Source organism: Agelaius tricolor, unplaced genomic scaffold, assembly GCF_023055355.1.
Source record: "Agelaius tricolor isolate 1412-34295 unplaced genomic scaffold, bAgeTri1.0.p SCAF_35, whole genome shotgun sequence".
Lineage (NCBI taxonomy): Eukaryota > Metazoa > Chordata > Aves > Passeriformes > Icteridae > Agelaius > Agelaius tricolor.
In genome coordinates this window covers 6,243,945-6,262,935 of record NW_027269295.1, presented here as the reverse complement: position 1 = coordinate 6,262,935, position 18,991 = coordinate 6,243,945, and the positions used below count along the sequence as shown (strand labels likewise).

The 18,991-nt window shown below is 39.1% G+C and overlaps 1 protein-coding gene across 10 annotated transcripts in view; it reads left to right on the top strand.

Annotated features, from left to right (window-relative positions):
* SPAG9 (sperm associated antigen 9) overlaps positions 1-18,193 on the top strand; it is a 63,003-nt gene extending 44,810 nt beyond the window's left edge. For 4 of the 10 annotated variants that reach the window (XM_071452833.1, XM_071452840.1, XM_071452841.1 and 1 more), the window contains 13 exons: positions 469-640; positions 1,722-1,949; positions 2,643-2,871; positions 3,265-3,387; positions 3,931-4,011; positions 4,489-4,556; positions 5,749-5,897; positions 6,949-7,120; positions 8,084-8,197; positions 9,882-9,920; positions 10,781-10,957; positions 11,329-11,466; positions 14,458-18,193. In XM_071452833.1, coding sequence (XP_071308934.1) covers positions 469-640; positions 1,722-1,949; positions 2,643-2,871; positions 3,265-3,387; positions 3,931-4,011; positions 4,489-4,556; positions 5,749-5,897; positions 6,949-7,120; positions 8,084-8,197; positions 9,882-9,920; positions 10,781-10,957; positions 11,329-11,466; positions 14,458-14,573 — 1,806 coding nt within the window. In that variant the 3' untranslated portion in view covers positions 14,574-18,193. The remainder of the gene's footprint in view (positions 1-468; positions 641-1,721; positions 1,950-2,642; positions 2,872-3,264; positions 3,388-3,930; positions 4,012-4,488; positions 4,557-5,748; positions 5,898-6,948; positions 7,121-8,083; positions 8,198-9,881; positions 9,921-10,780; positions 10,958-11,328; positions 11,467-14,457) is intronic. The other 6 variants (XM_071452834.1, XM_071452839.1, XM_071452837.1 and 3 more) reach the window with 4 other exon arrangements.
* The last annotated feature ends 798 nt before the right edge of the window (positions 18,194-18,991 follow it).

Here is an 18,991-nt window from a genome sequence, read left to right as displayed (position 1 = left end):
TTTACATCAAAATTATGTACTGCTTTATACCAGTGCTGCCTCCTTTAAAAACCATTTGTGACAGACCTGTTTATGTTCTAATTGCCATGAATGGGGAATTCATATTAAGGGCATAAAAACAGTCTAAATTTTCAAGTGCTTTGGGATATCACATTAACCTGTGGTGATACTGAGTATGGCAGGTAGCATGTCAATAATGTTTTTATTTTCTACTGGTCTAACTGTATAACTATGCAGTGTAATTATAATATTTTATGTATTTTTAATAGAAGTATGAAATATGAGGGAGCTTTATACTTCATTTACATAAAGAACAAGTAGTTTTGCAATGGCATTGAAGATGCTTAACTTCCCACATATTTATGTATATTTCTGTAGGTGAAAATGTAAGACCATAACAGATCAAATGTAGTAATTCTATTCTTGTCCCCCTTTCTGTTGTTAATTTCTGCCTTTGTTCTCCTTCAGGATCAGCAGAAGGAACTGAAACACCAGGAAGAATTATCCAGTCTAGTTTGGATCTGTACTAGCACACATTCTGCTACAAAAGTTATCATTATTGATGCAAACCAACCAGGGAATATTCTGGACAGTTTCATTGTTTGCAATTCTCATGTGCTTTGTATTGCCAGTGTGCCAGGTAAATGCTTGGGCTGGTTCAGCTCCTGCCTTTTTTAACTGATTCTTATTCAGTTTTTTGTATGCAATGAAAAACCACAGATTTGTTACTTAGTATGATGAAAAGTTACTGTAACAGAGCAATAAGAAAGTGGTTAGTTGTACATTAAACTATTGCATTTCTACCCTTCTGTTTCACCCTTTAGTTGGCTGTTGACTTGCATGAACCAAAAATCAGAGAGATGGCAGCAGCCAAGGGGAACTGTTTTGTTTGATGTACTATACTGCAACAGTGTTGATATTTCATGGAATTGTGAGCATCACAAAAAGAATATGTTTGTTGTTTTTTTGACTTCTTCAGCCTCTTGAAGATAAGCAAGCTCTCTGCAGAGGGAATCCTTTTTGCATTTGAGTGTAATTCAAGTCTTGAAAATATAAGAGAATTGGACATGAGAAAAACAGTTTTTCTTCCAGAACCAAGACTCTATTGCACCTAAATTTTTCATAAAGATATAGATAGGTGCCCTTGTGTACCTGCACTGTTATGAAATTGATTTTAGAGGAAGATATAACTAAAATTGAAATAATCTATTTGGAAAGCTGTCGATTGAAATAGAGTGAATGACATTGTAATGCAGTATATGTCGATCTTGCTTTTGTTTTGCAAGCTTCATTACAGCATCTTCCACATTTGCTGATTATGTGAAACTAACCTGGTAGATAGGGGCTGTCTGCATGTTTAATCTCTGGGGAGCTCATTGAGTTTGAAGCTTAGTTATTAGATAGAGAAGTGGTTTGGCTTTATCCCTATGAAAAACACCCAGTGACAGGGTCCAAGGGAATGGCCTGAAGTTGTGCCAGGGGAGGTTTAGGCTGTATATCAGGGAAAGATTCTTTCCCAGGGGGTGGTGGGGCACTGAAAGGGCTCCCCAGAGCAGTGGTCATGGCACCAAGGCTGCCAGAGCTCCAGGAGCATTTGAATAATGCTCTGAGACAAAGGGTGGGATTGCTGGGTGTCTGTGCAAGGCCAGGAGTTGGACGGGATCTTTGTGGGTCCCTTCCAGCTCAGGATATTGTGTTATTCTGAGTTTAATCTCTTTCAGGGGCAAGAGAAACAGACTACCCTGCAGGAGAAGAAGGATCCCAGGAAGCAGATTCCAGCCAAGTGGACAAATCCTCCCTGTGTGGCAGTATGACCAGTAACAGCTCTGCTGAGACTGACAGCCTGCTGGGGGGAATCACTGTGGTGGGCTGCACTGCTGAGGGTCTCACGGGGACTCCTGGTGCCCATGACACCAATGGGGCCTCACCTGTGGCAGAGAAACAGTCAGGTATGTGATAAACACTACAGGTGTGTCAGGGCTGGCCAAACACCTTGAGATGCAGCTGGAAATAAGTGGTGCAACTACTGAGGTTAACAGTGTGTAAGCTGTGATAACATAAACTCACTGTAAATTCTGTAAATTGTAGCTGAGAAAGTGGTGGAGGTGACATGAAATGGGAATTGGCAGCTGCTTCTTGTAGGTACTTTTGAGAGAATTCTTGTGCCTGCTCTAGAGAGAGATTTTAATGTAGTATTTGAAATGCAGATCTTACCAGCGAGTGACTAAAATAAATACCTTGGATTTTGTCAAGTCTTAATAGATATTTAAGTGTAAGTGATTATTTCATAGACATTCATACTTTTTTTTTGTCATATGGCCTACAGAGCTGTATGGTGATATGATTGTCAATGGATATGTGGTTCTTGGCCTTGTTTACTGCTGTCCTAGTTAATAATTTAATGGCCCATCTGAGCCATCAGGCTGATACTTAAAAGTGCATTTGACATTTGTTTATACAGTGCCACCTGCTAAAATTTGGGCGTTTCTGATGTGATGTTTTTTGATTCTGATGTGAAATTGTAACTGTCTGGCTATAACAGCTATTCACTTCAGTTTTAAGTATCAAGTTCTGGCTGTTTTAAACAACAGCAAATTCTATTGCAGTTGTTTAAAAGTTTTTCAAATTTGTTTGTTTCATAGATATTGCAGCTGAAAATAATTCAGTAGATGAGAACATTCCAACAGCAGAGGAGGCAACAGAAGCAACAGAAGTCAATGCAGGGACAGGAGAAGACACAGCTGATATTGCACAAACTGGAGTCTACACAGAGCATGTCTTTACAGATCCCTTGGGAGTGCAGCATACAACAGAGGCATCTCCAGTGTATCAGCCTAAGTACCTAGTCTCGAGCCTCATACCTGTTAAAAAGTATTTTTAAAAAGTATAATGTTTGTAGGCACATAGCATGGAGACAAAATGACTACTTTTTTCCTTTTTAAGTGTGTTGAAGTTCATATAAGTAGTCTTGGTACAAGACTGTGCTTTGTGACTCTCTTCTGCCTTTCCCCAGAGGTAATAATACTGACAGGTTTGAATGGAACCTAGTTTTCCCTGTAAAAGTAAATGTCCACTTGAAGAAATTCATGGTTATTGAGGTTTCCATCTGTATTGTACTTTCATGTGTGGTTACTGTATTTTTAAACATCTCGTGTACTTCAAAAGGCAGTGTAGGAACTCTCAATTGTGAAATAAACACCTGGCTTATAGCCTGAGTAATCTGTGCAGTTCATTAAATGTATTTTAACTGGTGTTTTTTTCTAGTACTGAGTCACAGTTATATAAGGATGTTGCAGTTCTGCCAAGCGAGCAAGATCTAGTGAGAGAAGAAGCACAGAAAATGAGTAGCCTTTTACCAACCATGTGGCTTGGAGCACAGAATGGATGGTAAGGAAGTGCTAATCTTGTTATATTTATTTATAATCATTACTTTAAACTTGCTTCTTGTGCCTACAGGCCTGATAACCGTCTCAAGTCAAGATTAAGCACAGGATGATCTCAAGATTGCAGCAAAGCATTCAAGGTTTTGGCTGTTTTTAGGCATTACAGAATTCAAAGGAAGTATTGTAGGTGATTAGCAAGTCCTTTTTTATTAGATAACACTTTATCTGCAGAGAAGTTCTGGGGTTTTTTGTATTCAAAGAACTTGTTATTGTCTGTTAATTACATAATTTTCAATATTTTAGTATGCTAGAAAAATGTATTGTAATTTTTACTGCCGATGGATCTGCAAGGGAGTTTGTAATGCTTTAGACCTCTGAAAAAGCCATTCTGCTGCTCATGTAGTTCTTCCTTTCAGCATACACATAATTTCCAGTGGAAGATGAAAACTTGTTTTCCCTTTGATTGTGGATTTCAGTTTATAAGGGTTTTGCTTGTGGTTGTTTTTGTCTGGTAGTGCTTTTAATCCCTCCTGATTTGTCTTTGCAGCCTGTATGTTCATTCGTCAGTGGCCCAGTGGAGGAAATGTGTTCATGCCATTAAACTTAAAGATTCTATTCTCAGTATTGTGTAAGTCCTGAAAGAATGTCATGTAAATCATAATGAATTTCTGTTAAAATACTTTCCAAAGTAGTTTTTTATTTCCTCCTCAGATATTGGGAATGTCAGTTGCCATAACTGCCTGCATGCTTTTTGAGGGACAGTGGAAACCTTCTAGGGAGTAAGGAAAATAAAAAGAATCTTGTACCTGTTGTAAATACATAGCCCAAAGGATGAGCTGTAGCTATGCAAAACAGTTATAGGTTGCTATTTTTGCTGTTTTCTTCAGGCATTGTAACCAGATGTATTGCAATCTCTCTGAACTGGATTTTGATCCCTTGTTACATCCCTTCTCTTGAGCCATATTGTAGAAATCAAAACACTGGGGCTAATAAAAAATGACTGTAAAAATATGCTGAAATATGAAATGCTTATACCTAGTTTTAAACTTGCCTTCTGAGCCGAGCAGTCTAACAGACTGTGTTGTTGTGACTCCTTTTTCCTCAGACATGTCAAAGGAATAGTCTTGGTTGCACTGGCAGATGGGACACTTGCGATCTTTCACCGGGGAATTGGTAAGGATTCTGTCGCATCTGGGAACCAGGGAATTTTCAACAGTAGTTAGGAAAGAAGTGTGCCATTTACAAGTAATGTTTTGATAATGTGTTCACCATTGACCTTTTTATGGATTGTTATGAGAAATATTTCTTGTTATTTCAGTTGCAGATTCAAGTTCTCGTTTTGCACTGTTGTGGTGCATTTTATAGAGTATTTTCTTACTCTGAAATGGAGAATGGAATAGATTTGCTAAATAGGGAAACACCATATGAAAGTCTGCTTTGATTATCATCTCTCTTGCATTTTCATTATGCTCAATAGTCATGTCTTCTGTTTTATTAGTGATAAAAATTTCTCTGGGCAAGTCCTTCAATGAGAATTTTGTAAGCATCCCTTCAGAATTTCTGCTCAAACTGCTCCTGAACCAGCTCCATTCTTCAGCCTCCAGAAATAGGACCTGGAGGGGAAGGTCTTTCTATGAGCAACTGAAACTTATCTATTAGCTTGTTTTTCCACCCTATTAATTTCATCTTTCCCTTGTGATGCTTAAATCCTCATGCTCAGCATTTAAAAGAATTTAAAAGGTTGCACAACACTAATGCAAATACTGGAAAAGATGCAGCTGGGATGAAGTTGTTTTTAGTGGTTTTGTTTTGTTTATTTTTTTAAAGCTCACTGCAATGGTTCACAATACCTAAGCCTCTCTAGTGAATGTCATTGATGATCTGTGGCCTTAGTTCAGTCTACAGAAGAATTTTAGTTGGTGTTGAATGATGAAATTTAGTATGTTTTTAGTAGATTTCAGGTGCCTTTTTTAAGACCTTGCAGCATATTTTAAAAAAATCTGCACTGGCCAACACTTCCATGTTCAGCCTAGCAGCAGGTGCCTGGTGGGAAGCTGTTTGTTGTCACAGGTACTGGTCGTAGTCAAGCAGGGCCTGTACCACAGGGTAACCTGCTGATTTAAAAATGTTTTGCTGGATTTTTAACCTGAATCATTGTACAATTTTATTTTTTAAAAAACGTAACATTTGGGATGTTAGTTGCTGTTTGTTTAATGAGGAGCCTAGCCATAAACTTGTACAGATTTACCCAGATTATTACAATGCTTTAAAAAATTGGACCTCTAAGATAGTTACTTTTACTTCTAAATTTTCCTTAAACCAAACACAGGTTCCTGTGTTACTTTTTTTCTTCCTGTTTTTGCAGATGGTCAGTGGGATTTGTCAAACTATCACCTCTTGGACCTGGGCCGGCCGCACCACTCCATCCGGTGCATGACAGTGGTACATGACAAGGTCTGGTGTGGCTACAGGAACAAAATCTATGTTGTTCAACCAAAGGCCATGAAAATAGAGGTAAGTTCCAATGGTGATTAAAAAAATTAAATGTTGTGTTTTAGTGCTGCAGCTCAGACTCCCGAGTAACTCTAGAAACATCTGTTTTCATCAGTACAGAAACAGGCTACCTAGCAAATTTGTTTTATGAAATAGTTGTTTTGGAAGACTTAAAGCTATGATGAGAAAGTTTTCACTTATTGAAACCAGTTTTTGGGAGATTTAGTTCTCCACTTCTGGCTGGCCAGAAACTGGAAATTGTGCTTGTGCAGAGCTTGTACGGCCAGCTCCCAGCTTATTCTGGGTGTGCCTCATTTTGTTTTCTACCCATGTGCAGAGATTTGCAAGCGTTAATTTGGAATGTACTCGTTCCAGTTAGAGAAAAGTTTATGCAAGGTGTGTGAGCTGGTGTTTTATCTGCAGTGTTTAGTCTGTCATCTCAAGAGCAGAAAGTGGCTGAGGTTTCTGCAAGCCTTGAGCAATATAAGTGCTTCAGCTCCTGCTAATTGGCCTGAGACACAGGCCAGGCCTTTGAGGGTGGCTGCTCAGCTCTTCTGAAAATATCAGTCACTCAATAATGACCTGTTTTTGTGAAGAAGTCTATAAATATATATGGGAAAACTGAAATGAAGTTAATATAAAAGTGAAATTGATTGTTTTGCTGGTGGATAGTGTGTATTTTGCACATGGTGGCGTTGTTTATAAGTCAGTCATGATGAACAAGGAAGAAAGGCATTTTTTAGGCACATGTACCATGTGCTGTGGTAGCAGGATCTCAGACCAAAAAGGCTCCAGGTTCAAGGGAGACAAGCTGGAGCAGGCTGGGATGAGATGTGTAAATGAAGACCGAGTAGGAAATTACCACTTTGAGATCACACTCAGGGAAGGGAATCAGCAATTTTAGACCATCATATGCTATTTGTAACTGAGCTAAACACTGTCTGTGATCTTGCAAATCAGAGGGTTGTGCTTGATTGAAAATTGCCAGTTCACACTGTATGAGAGTAACAGAGAAACCTTTCTTACTCTTCTCTTTGTTTTACCTTCTCATTTGAACCCCAATGTTTCACAGAAGTCCTTTGATGCCCACCCAAGGAGGGAGAGCCAAGTGAGACAGCTGGCATGGGTAGGGGATGGGGTATGGGTGTCCATCCGCCTGGACTCCACCCTGCGCCTTTACCACGCCCACACCTACCAGCACCTGCAGGATGTGGACATTGAGCCCTATGTAAGCAAAATGCTTGGTAAGTTCCCAGGAAAAACTGGTGTGTTCTTGCTGTCTGCAGCTTCCTTTTCCTGCTAGAGATCAAGCAGTTCTTACTGCAGATTTGGGGTAAAGGTGGGTGGAAAGGCCAGTTAAAATCAGTTTGTGCAAACTTGAATCTGGAAGTAGAAGCCTGAGTCAGTCTGTGAAGCATGATGGGGGTGATGGGTCATCTGTTAGAGTCTGTTGACCTTACCTGGTGTGTAGAGTGTCCTTAAAAACTCATAACTAATGAAGAAAGTGGTGGTTGAGTTGGGCAGGCACCAATAGAGACACTACAATCTTTCTCTTTTTCTATACTGATGCAATTTTTTATAGCTAAAAATGGGAAGAATCCATTACCTGCCTGGAAGAAATGCCTAATTTTTCAAAAAAAAAAAAAACCCTCATGATAGGAAATTTTTATTGCTGTTGAACCTAGTAAGCTCTCTGATTATTTTCATTAATATCTGTATAAGAGCAGTTTGACCACATACCTTACACAACAAATACAGGTAATTAGGCTCTGGGAAAATTCTTCACAAGTCACTGCTGTGCATTGCACACGTCTGGTGTCAGCCTTCTGCTCCCCCCATCCCGCTAACAAATGAGAAATTAATTTAAATGGATTACAAACCACGGTCTTATATCTGTAAGCTCACTTTTTTGTTTGTTTTAAAAGCTGGTAAGCCCCAAAAAATTTTACTGTGCAACATTAAGGACCTGTTTTGCTTTCTCATAGCTAATGTTAGACTTTTGAAACATAGGTTCTCAATTTAATTACAGTGTTGTAGCCTTCTAGGTTATCTTTACAACTTAAATGTGCTCCTCTACTTTGTTTCTGTCATAAGTGGGAGGGAATTACTTGTCTGTGTGATTTGGGAGCTGGATTTTAGATTCTTTTTTGTAGAACTGAAATTATTCTTGCTCATAATTTTTGATGAAAAGCATCTTTTGTTTTTAGGTACTGGTAAACTGGGATTCTCATTTGTGAGAATCACAGCACTTATGGTGTCTTGTAATCGTTTATGGGTAGGAACAGGAAATGGTGTCATCATCTCCATTCCATTAACAGAAAGTAAGTAAAATATCAATGAATAGCACTGTGCAATATGCTGTAGGCATAAAAAAAAGAGTATTAAACAGCATTCAGGTGCTTGCTAATGGATAGAAAACTTCACTGCCAGGTTTGTAACAGATCAGGCCTGTGTGATGTTTAGCACCTATATCTGTGTATGTGATTACAGTTACCCTGAGAAAATAACACATCTCCAGAATCTCCTGTACTGCCATTAGAGCAGAGTTGACTTGAATCAAAGGGACACTTTGAAGCCTTAGAGGTGTTCTGAGCATTAAGAGCATTGATAGATGTTTATTGCTTATATGAGACATCATTAATTTTCTTATTAATGTTATTTTTGATTGCCATGTGATCACAAAATCCATTTTTCTTTGATTTGAGGATGTTGATGTTGTTGTTGCTAATACAATTTGATTGGCTTTAATTTTTGAGAATTCATCACAAAGTGCATATAAAGGACTGGAACAGAAGTAGCACAGACTACTTTAAAGGACACGTTCAGAGTTATAGGAGCTGTAAATACATTCAAACAGGGCACTAACATCCAGGTCACATTCCAATCATGTAAACTGTGGTGTTTGCTTCATAACAGACCCCAGACTCTTGTCATAAGCTGAAACTAATTGAGGGCAGTTGAATCTCAGGAGAAAAGAACAGCTCAAGGGCAAACCAAATCTTAAATAGGTAAAGCTTGGGAAGAATCTCTGTGTAAATTGATTGCATATAAATAACAACACAAAAAAAAAGCCTCAACACTTGTGCCTGAGACTAATGTTATAACAGGTGGACAGAAGTTTCAGGAAATAAAATGCAGACCTCTGATAGTCCTCATTGTACTGTTGTTACTTAGAAAATAGTGTGGTCTGACAGGTGGAGTTTTAGGGTGATTTAATAGTGAAAACTCTTCATGTTGTATCTGCTTTGTTGAACAGCAAACACATGCATTGTTTCTCACGTTGTTCCATTGCATTGTCCATCCATTCAGTAACTGTCTTTTTTTTTTTTTTTTGCATGAATGTACTAAGGAAGGACAGACTTCCTGTCATGGATTTTGAGACACTTTAAATCATGCTTTCAAAAATGATAGCTCTTAATTTGCGTCAAGCTTAAGTTAATGTTTCCAGAGGAGTTTGTTTTAAGCCAGGAGTGAACGGAAGTCCCTATTAAAGCTTTCAGTTGCATTTCATTTCTGTTGGTTGGTTGTGGGTCAGAACAGCCTTTTGGGGGTAGCCTGATAGTGGGGCTGAGAACTTTGGTCAGAAATAGTAATAAAGCAGTCACATCCTTGCATAAGCAGTGGCATCTCTCAATCCCCTGGGTCTTAGTAGCAGGGCAGCAGATGATGTTCCAAAAGGGTACTTGAAAACATGAGTCATTCTGTATTACTCTGGAGCCTCCTGCCAAGGAAAGAGAGAAAGGGGAAACGTTGCTAATCAATAATAAACTTAAAAATATGTGACAGCGCTTTTGTGGTCTACTTTGTACTGGAACTTCTATAGTAAGATGCTGTTCTTTGTGACTTTTGATCGAATCTTCGGTAATTAAATATCTATTTTTTTTTTAGGAGCTAAAATTTTAAGCTCTACCTTATCAAAAACCAAAATATGAGCAGTGGGTTCTCATTAATCCTTCTCCTCTACTGTCATACCTATCCATTTCCCCTTTCCTCCTTTCTCACTAGCTGTAATCCTCCACCAGGGACGTTTACTGGGGCTGAGGGGTAAGTGCAGATTCTGAACCAAAACCTACTTTCAGGCTTATAATAGCCACTTTGAGGCTGTTTCCCACGCCTTATAGATTTACCCTTTGTATGTTTCTAAATGTTTTTCCACTTGCAGTTATTGCATTGCAGCAGTTTTATGTTTGCTAAATGGCCACCAATCTGCTCAGCAGTTTAGCATATCATCCTTTGTTGCAGCTGAACTCTCATATAGACTTTCTCTTCCAGCCAATGTGATATCACATCTTATAACTTTGTCATTAATCCACATCATTTGCTGTCTTGTTACAAATCACTGTTTCGTTTACTACTTTGATAGTCTTTGGAATGGAGATGGCTTGTATGTCTAGCATGAGTACTTCTCTGGTTTAATGTATTTTAAAACTTCACAGTAAAATGTAGATGTAGAATGATAATAGAGTAGCTCTTTCATGGCCATAGGTGGCTGTTTCTAGAGAATTTTTGCTGGCAAGGGCATACATTATGATTAGTTGGAATGAAACTGTCTTTAATTACATGTTTAATTACATGGAATTTGCTCATATTGAAACACATTAGAGATACTTATTTTCTATGAAAGACACAGTCCAGTCACAAATTATTTTTTCCCAAAAGTAGGATATTGAAATCTGGTGTTTATGCTAGACTAATAAGAATCCTGCTCCATTTTCTGATGTACTTAAATAACGAAGCATGCAATCTTTTTCTTTCCAGCTCTGTCTTGAATTGGCATTGCTGCCCTCCTGTTTCATTTTTATCTAAGTTGCCTTTAGCTTTTAGATGGTACCATAAAGTTTCTTACCAAATAACCACTCCAGCAATTTGTGTTTTGAAGTAGAAAACAACCTCTTCTTTTACAGCCAATAAATCAGCAGCAGGCTCTGGAAACCGTCCGGGGAGTGTGATCCGTGTGTATGGAGATGAGCATAGTGACAAAGTGACTCCAGGGACATTCATCCCCTACTGTTCCATGGCGCACGCACAGCTCTGCTTCCACGGCCACCGGGATGCTGTGAAATTCTTTGTTGCAGTACCAGGTGAGGTTTTGTTACCACCTTCAAAAGAGGTGGTTTTTTTGGTTTGGATTTTTTATTTGTTTGTTGTTTTTTTCCTTCATTCACTTAGTTGAACACAGTGCTTAGCCAAAGATAGCAAGAATACTCTCAGAAACAATGTATTTTAATTACAAGGATTGTCTGATTGCTAAGTACAGCCCTGTTTAATGGGAGGAAAAGGGCTTGATCACAAGCAGGGACTTTGCTTCCTTCTGTGAAAAAGGTGCTGTGCTAAGTGAGCACTTGCGTGTTAAGAAGGCATTCAACTGCTTTAGGCATTGTCATCTAATGACCAAGCACAGAAGTTTTTACTCCGAGATAAGGCATAAAAAAGTGTTCTGTTTTCCACCCAGGTCAGGTTGTTTGCCCTCAGAGTAGTGGTGGAGCAGATCTAACAGCTGATAAACAAGCCCAGGAGTCCTTGAACCAGAGTCCCTTAAAATCAATGTTGGTTATAAGCGGTGGAGAAGGATACATTGACTTCAGAATGGGTAAGAAATCTGAGCTTTAAATGAGACGTGCTTCATACTGAAAGGGTATTAACCACATAATAACTGCTGCTGTGATTTCAGTGAGTGCATTTGTGTGGTCAGTATATACAGTCTTTACCATACACTGCAGGGGTACAAGTATTTTTATTCTGACACACGCCTTCAGCTTCTCCTCCTCCCAATGAACCATGACCTCTGGGATGTGAGAAATAATGCTCACTTTTAAAATTTCAGAGGTTTATTAAACTTTAATGTGAAAATCGCCAATCACTTGTTTTTAAAATTTTAAAAGTTTAATAGTAATAAAATGGTTATAAAAATAGTAATACAATTAGAGTAATAATAATTTGGACAATTTGAATTAGGACAATATGAGACAACAGAAACAGAGTTACCGACTCTGGGTACCTTTTTCTGGGCAGCACAAGCCCGAAAAAGGACACCCGTTAGCAAAGGATTAACCCTTAAAAGCAATAGCCCATTGAATATTCATATATCCCACACATGATGCATAAATTCCATTCAAACAAAGGATTCGGTCTGGTCATGACAGCTTCTTCCTCCTTATCCTAGTGGTGGAGTTCACTTTCTTACATCTTGATTGGAGATCGGGTGTTACTGTAATAACAAGCCGACCCTCCCCAAATGCCCCAGCTACCAAGGCCATCCCAATGCAAGGGGGACAACATATTATAGTAACATAACTATACATCTACAAAATTTCTCTTAACATATACATAACATTTGCCCCTTAATTGTGAGAGCCAACCATCTAATTACTCATCTATTAAATATTAGACCCCGAATGTTTCCGGGTGTGTCCTGCCTGGCTTCGTCTGGCCTCGCTGCTGGGACAAAGGCTGCAGCTGTGGTGTTTTCACCACAGAGATACCCTTGGCCAGCTGGGTGCTGCAGCTAGGCACTCGGAACAAATCCAGGCAAAATAGGAACTCAGTTTACCTTTGGTGGAAAAGGTTCAGGCGACAGTGAAGAGAAAAGGAGCGGGTTCTGCCGTGGAGCTTAAATCCAGAGTTTTATTTCAGCATGGTAGGCCTCTGAATGTGGTAACAGCTCCCAGACAGACACCCGGCCGCATGGTCTCGTGTCCTTTTAAACCCCGGGGACAGGGGGATGGGAGGGACAGGTGAGGGCCAACCAGGTGTGAGGAGGGGAAGGGGTCAAGGGATGTGGACGCTAGGACAAACCAATGAGCCCAGGCCTGGGGGGCATCTGCCAATCACACGATGCCTTGCTGGAAGGTCAAGATTGATGGGCAGCTCTTAGGCAGGAGGGCAAAAGGGGGGGGGGGGGGGGGGGGGGAAGATTGGCACACCTGAGGAGGTTTGGATAGTTGAAACAGGAAATGGCGACACACTGCAACACTCATCTATAACAGGAATGACTGTGTCAGAAGGTTTATTTGAAACTATGCTTTGGAGTCATGTACCACCTTCCTGTTAATGCTTTCAGTCTTTCTTTGTCAGGTTAATCTTCTGTCTCAAACTGCCGGAAGACATATCCTTAGTTACTTAAATATGCAGACTGACTAAAAACAAGTCATGTTAAGTGAAGAATACTCAGTGTAAAATTTAGTGATTTTTCAAGTGGGAAAGTAGATCAATTATCTCTGCATGCCCATCACTGGTATTTGATCACTGTGCATGCCCATCACTGGTATTTGATCACTGCTTTTCTTGGATGGCAGTTTGGCATGATCTAGCCCATAAAAGATTTCTTGGATAAACATGTATCTTCTTTTTTATTGAACTCTTTGGGGAAATAAAGTGAGAGCTGTTGTGATTTTGTGCTTATAATCTGCAGCTGGAGACCTTGACAAAAAGTGCATAAAAAGGTGTCACAACCCTTAGACCTTCTTTTGACCTTTTGCCTAAATCTGTCTGTAGTCTTTCAAAACCAACCAAACAGCAAAACATCCCACATAAACCATTACAAAGGAAGACCCAAGAAGGCCATTCCAAATACTGTCATCCCACAAATCAGTGACAAGCAGGTTTCCTGGGGTGACTGTGTTGGATTTCCTGTGAGAGGCAGGACTGGAGACAGTTCTGTGCCACAGTGCAGTGAGGGCTCAAGTGCTGCGGTCACTCAGGGCAGCTGGAACAGCCACATTCCAAATGCTCATTTTGCTCTCCCTTTGGCACGATGGCAAAGCCATGAGCTGAGTGCCAGTGCTGCCTTAGCCCAGCCAGTGCCACATGAGCCAAGCAAACTTTGGGGCTACTCTGTGTTTAGCTCCCTCAGCGCCCTCCAAAGGAGTCTAACCAGAACACCAGCCAAAATTTGATTTGACACCTTCCTGAAGGTGTAGGTCAGTTCCTGTTTCCTGTGATTAAAGAGACCTTCTGGATTAATGGTCCTGGCTGTCCATGGGCAGTTCAGTGTCACCTTTGGTCCCAGTCAGCTGCTGTCACCCAGAGTTCAGGTGCAGCTACAAAACTGCTCTTCTTTTTGAAGAGCAATGATGGAGAATATGCTCAAGACTGTCTTTGCCATGGTGGGCAGAGTTGTGACCAGCTGGAATAACTGGAACAGGAGGAAAGAGTGGGATAGGTTCACCACAGACATGAATGTTGTGTTGACTCACACGTGCTCAATTACAGTTCTTGTCCCAGAGCATTTATATGTTTGGGTTTGTCCCAGAACACTTTGTAGTGGCAAAACCATCTCTATGTCTGCCTGGTAGTTTGCAGATTGGGTTTCTCTCCATTAAAGGGTTATAAGTAATGAAACATGTAGAATATGGATACTTATGAAACTGCCATTATTTTTTGGGCTAGAAGTAAAGAATATCACCAGCAGAATGCTGGGCTCTGAGATAATTATGCAACACACTCTGTTTACATTCACAGACTTTAATATGTTTTTATATCAGCATATGGCAACACTGTCTTTTTAGTGTTTGTCTTGCTGCATGTGGTGTTGATGCTGCTCTGGTTATTGGCTGCCTCAACCAAAGCTGTTTTGTTCCAGGTGATGAAGGAGGAGAATCTGAACTCCTGGGAGAAGCTCTACCACTTGAACCTTCTGTAGCCAAAGCTGAGAGGAGTCACTTGATAGTGTGGCAAGTCATGTGTGGCAGTGAGTGAGCCTGTAGGATGCAGTTGGAGATCTTAAAAATGGCGGGGGGGGGGGGGGGGGAGGGGGAAGCAAAAAAAAAAAGCTTCTGCATGTTTTTTTTTGTTTTTTTTTTTTTTTGTGAACCTGTTTCACTACATGATGTTGAAGCTGTTTAACTTTATATTGAAACCTGTCATAGTTCAGCTATACAGGAATTAGCTTGTGCTGTTTTACTGCACCTGTGTTAAATGGAACAGTGTGAGGAAATCAGATGTTTCTCCAGCTGGTGTGCACACCACAGTGAGCAGCTGATACAGTTTGACTGTACCACAGCAATCTCATGTGTTCACTTCTTTGGTAGTCTCACTTGAGTTCAGCTTTGTTCCAACTGATCTTCATTTCACTGTATAATGCATTGGGTAAAACAGCAAAGTTATTCCCAGGGTATGAAAAAAATGGACAAATTAAAAGATGGATTACTAAGACTCATCCAAATACTTAGTGAGGGCTAAAGCAAACTGTATATTTCAGCTTTTGTTTTCAAACCTGGATAATCTTTCTCATACACTGTACACAGTTTAATTTGTTACATTCTTCAGAATTTGTGGGGGGAAAGAGGAGGCTGTATAGGAATTAAAATGAAAATATTTAAATAAAATAATATTTTCACTATTGAACCTTAAAGTTTGACAACTGCTGCCCTCAGTAATGAGCAATTTTGAACATGTTTTTCTATTTCCCTGACATGGAACAACTCTAGTTCTAAAGGGTATTCTTAGGTTGATATAAATTGGAAAATAACTGTAAAATTCTCAATCAGGGGATATGTTTTGTTCTTTTCTTAACCCCTTATGTCCTAAGCACTTAGAATGATCTTCTCTGCCTAACTGTTCAAACTCATAAGGCACTATGTGTGTGAAGGTTGGAGACCTCAATTAGAGCATGAGAAAAGACTGAAAGTGTACAGGAAAAAAACCACATTCTACACAAGTGAGATCGTAAAGGTGATGCCTAAGGCATCAAAGGAAGTGTAGTTCCAGATAATTAGGTACAAATTGTTTTGGTTTTTTTGGGTTTTTTTTTTTTTTTTTTTTTTTTTTTTTTTTTTGTGGCTCCATACCCCAGTTTAGTTAAAAAAATAAATAATTCAGCAACAATATTATCCGGTAATGCAAGGACAGAGAAAATTACCAAAAGTCAAGAGACTAATCTTAGGCTGACATTCTGTCTACTCATCATGTTTTTTTTAACCATAAATGTGAGTTTAAGATGGTCTTCCTTTTACATTGAAATTTCTGCATTAGTATCAGACCTAAGTTAAACACTTCATGATTTCTGTACTTCAGAACATTTAAAAACCCAGATTTGCTCTTTAATTTAGTCTCTGGAAAGTAAAACTTTTGAGGGGTTTTAATATACATCCAGCATTTACCCCCAAAAGGCTGGAGCTGTTCAGATTAGCAGAGAAATTTAGTAACTTGATTATATGAGAGAACTGAACAGTTTCAGAGGAGTAAATATAGAAACACTTTTTTAAAACTGCCTAAACATTTTTATGCAATAGGAGCAGTTCTGGTCTATCAGACAAACATATGTTTATATATTTTCTTAGTTTTTAAAATGAACGCATTTAGCTGAGGTCTATTGTGTAAATATATATTTAGGCAGCTTTTTCAAATGCATATCATAGCTGATAAACCAGAAAGTCTCCATTCAGGTCTATTGGTTAGATTTATATCTATAAATACTTTTTAAGCAACATATTTTGTACACAGCTGTTCCTCTCGTAAATATGTATTTAGGACATGAACTATGTAGTAAAAATCCTTATTAAAGATGTTTAATATCTTAGTAGTATTTTTCTCTTCAGAATGCCAAAAGCAATGAGAGCATGTTGTTCATAATTTGCTTTCCATATTCATCTTGAATGTCACTCTTAAAGTACGTTGGCTTAAATATAAAGTCTGGAAGCTTATTAAAAATTATACAAATAGCAATTATAAAAAAGTAACCTGAGTCAACACTCTTAGACCTATTTTAAACTTATAGGCATGTGTACTGAACATGAAACACATCTGAATTAACTGATGGGATGTCTTAAGAAAAATGCTGTCTAAACTTTTACAGTTGTGTAGAATCTTCACTGTGAGTGGTGCCGTTTCATTGCATTTCCTGCCATTTTCTTGAATTTATTTCTGTTTCTCTTCAGAAAACACAGTCTCCAAAGTTTTTTAGTCACTGGTTGATTGTCACATTCTCATGTTCTCAGAAGAAAAGCGCACAATTCTGTTCCTTGGTTCTTTGTAGGATTTAATTTGTTATTAAAGACAAGCTGTTTTCTCTGAGTGGCATTACTGCTCCAGCTGGAGCAGTGCAACCTGGCAAGTGTCTACCTGGTCTTTTGCCAAATGGAGCTGGCCCACTGTGCCATTTTAGCCACTTCAGTAGGCCAGCTCTTGCAAATATTGCAGAGAATGATGGATTGCTTCTGTCCAAAAGTGGAAGGGTTTTAAAGCAGACAGTAGTTGAACTCTGTAGCACTATGGGTGTAGATAAAGGCATGTGCACTTCTCTCTATTTCTCATTTAAAAACTTTATCTCCTGTCATAAGGTACAGTAGATTAATTGGGTCCTGTTGCCATCACAGTGTGCTGGGCTGTATAAACTCCCCTTACAGTCACTTTGAAAGGTGAATAAAGCACGCAAATCCCAGGCACTGTGATGACAATACACCCTCAACTCTGTCTCAAGAATGTGTTTATGCATTACACTCGTGATTAAAGCATCATATAAATAGGAGCTAATCTCTTGATATCTACAGCTTGTTAATAGTTTGGAAACATTTTGAGCACAAAATATGCAGCACGTGACTTGCCTGGGTAGGGGTGTTTGCATGGTGAGGGTGAGGCTGCATTGTCGATTCCTTGGGAAGGTCTTCCTGTACCGGATAGGATTGAGTTGACAGGGCGTAGACACTTTATCATAGGCTGCCTTAGTAATAAACAAATGTTTAATCTGTTTTAATATACTAACTGTTCTAAAGAACGTATGTCTTTAAAAAATGCTGTGCAACTGAATATTTATTTCCATGTGAGTATTATAAAAGTTACCAAAGGATTAAACCTGACTTAGCACTCTGTAAATGGCCCTGTTGAGGTGGGCCTTGTGAAGGCCTCGCTCTGTAAAACGAGACATGGTAAACTCAAATACAGTTCTTCTTTAGGGAAATTAAATGTTCTTTTCTAACAGGGTTATGCCATATTGTAACAACCTATATTGCACCTCAAAGCATTTTTCTATATACTAAATGTCTCTCCTGCCCTCTAACAAGATTAAGTTTCCTTTATTAATTTTGTTGATGCACATTTCTCAATCTTTTAAACATATATTTTAAACATTTTATGGTCTGTAATTTTTGAAAGTTTTGTCTGTTGGACACTTTATGCTCAATTTTACTTGCCTCTGTAATCTGAGATGGATTCTACAGCGTTAAACTTGCTGTCTGTTAAAACTGGAGGCTTCTTTTCTGTGAGCAGAAGAGCTCATATAGCAGTGTAGTTATTTCAGTATTTATTTCTATTATTGAATCCATGAGGTTCAGAATGTAACTTTGTACATGAAATATATATAAATATGTATATGAAACATGCATTGGGTCATTGTGTTCTTTGTAATCTCATGTTAATTTTGCAGAGTTTTGGTGCTATCAGAAGACACAATTTTGGGGATTTTATACTAATGCCAAATATTGTCATTATCAATGATGTGTTTGAGTCAGTCTGGGACTAGTGTTATCCTTCTCTCTCGTAGTGGGCTCAGACAAAAGCTGTGAAGAAAAGCCATGATGTCTGAGCCTCTATTAAGATACAAATCTGGAGGAGAATCTGCTTAATGCAGCTCAGATTAAATAGATTATAACAGATGAAATAGATGCTGACACTGAGATTTATTTATGAAATTGTTTTAGCAGAGATTCTTCAGAGCTCAAATGCTTGCTGGTTACTTCCTGCTCAGCAAAGGAAGTGATGTGTTTTTAAGGGAGAATAATGAGGACATGGTGACTGCAGAAACAGAACACTTGGCCAGAGCCAGGGTTTCATGTTTTCCCAGCTCACCTGCCTCTTTCTAAGCACATTTGTCCCAACAGTGTGTCCTGATCAGTGTGTCCCTAAGAACCCCTGGCTATTCCCAGGGACTGAGGGAGCCATACTGGGCGCAGAAAGCTGTGCTGAGGACACAAAACCCCCCTGCCCTCCCTGTGAGTGTCACTGCAGGTGCTACTGCTGCCCTTGGGCACTGGTGAAGGGCTCACATTAAGTTGTTTAAAACTTCCGGAACAAAAATGCTTAAGATTTGTTTGCACAAATGCATGTGCAAACACTGGAATCATCCATGGATGAGAACTACCAATTGTCCTGTTACCACTGTTGTACCACCTTGAAGCTTT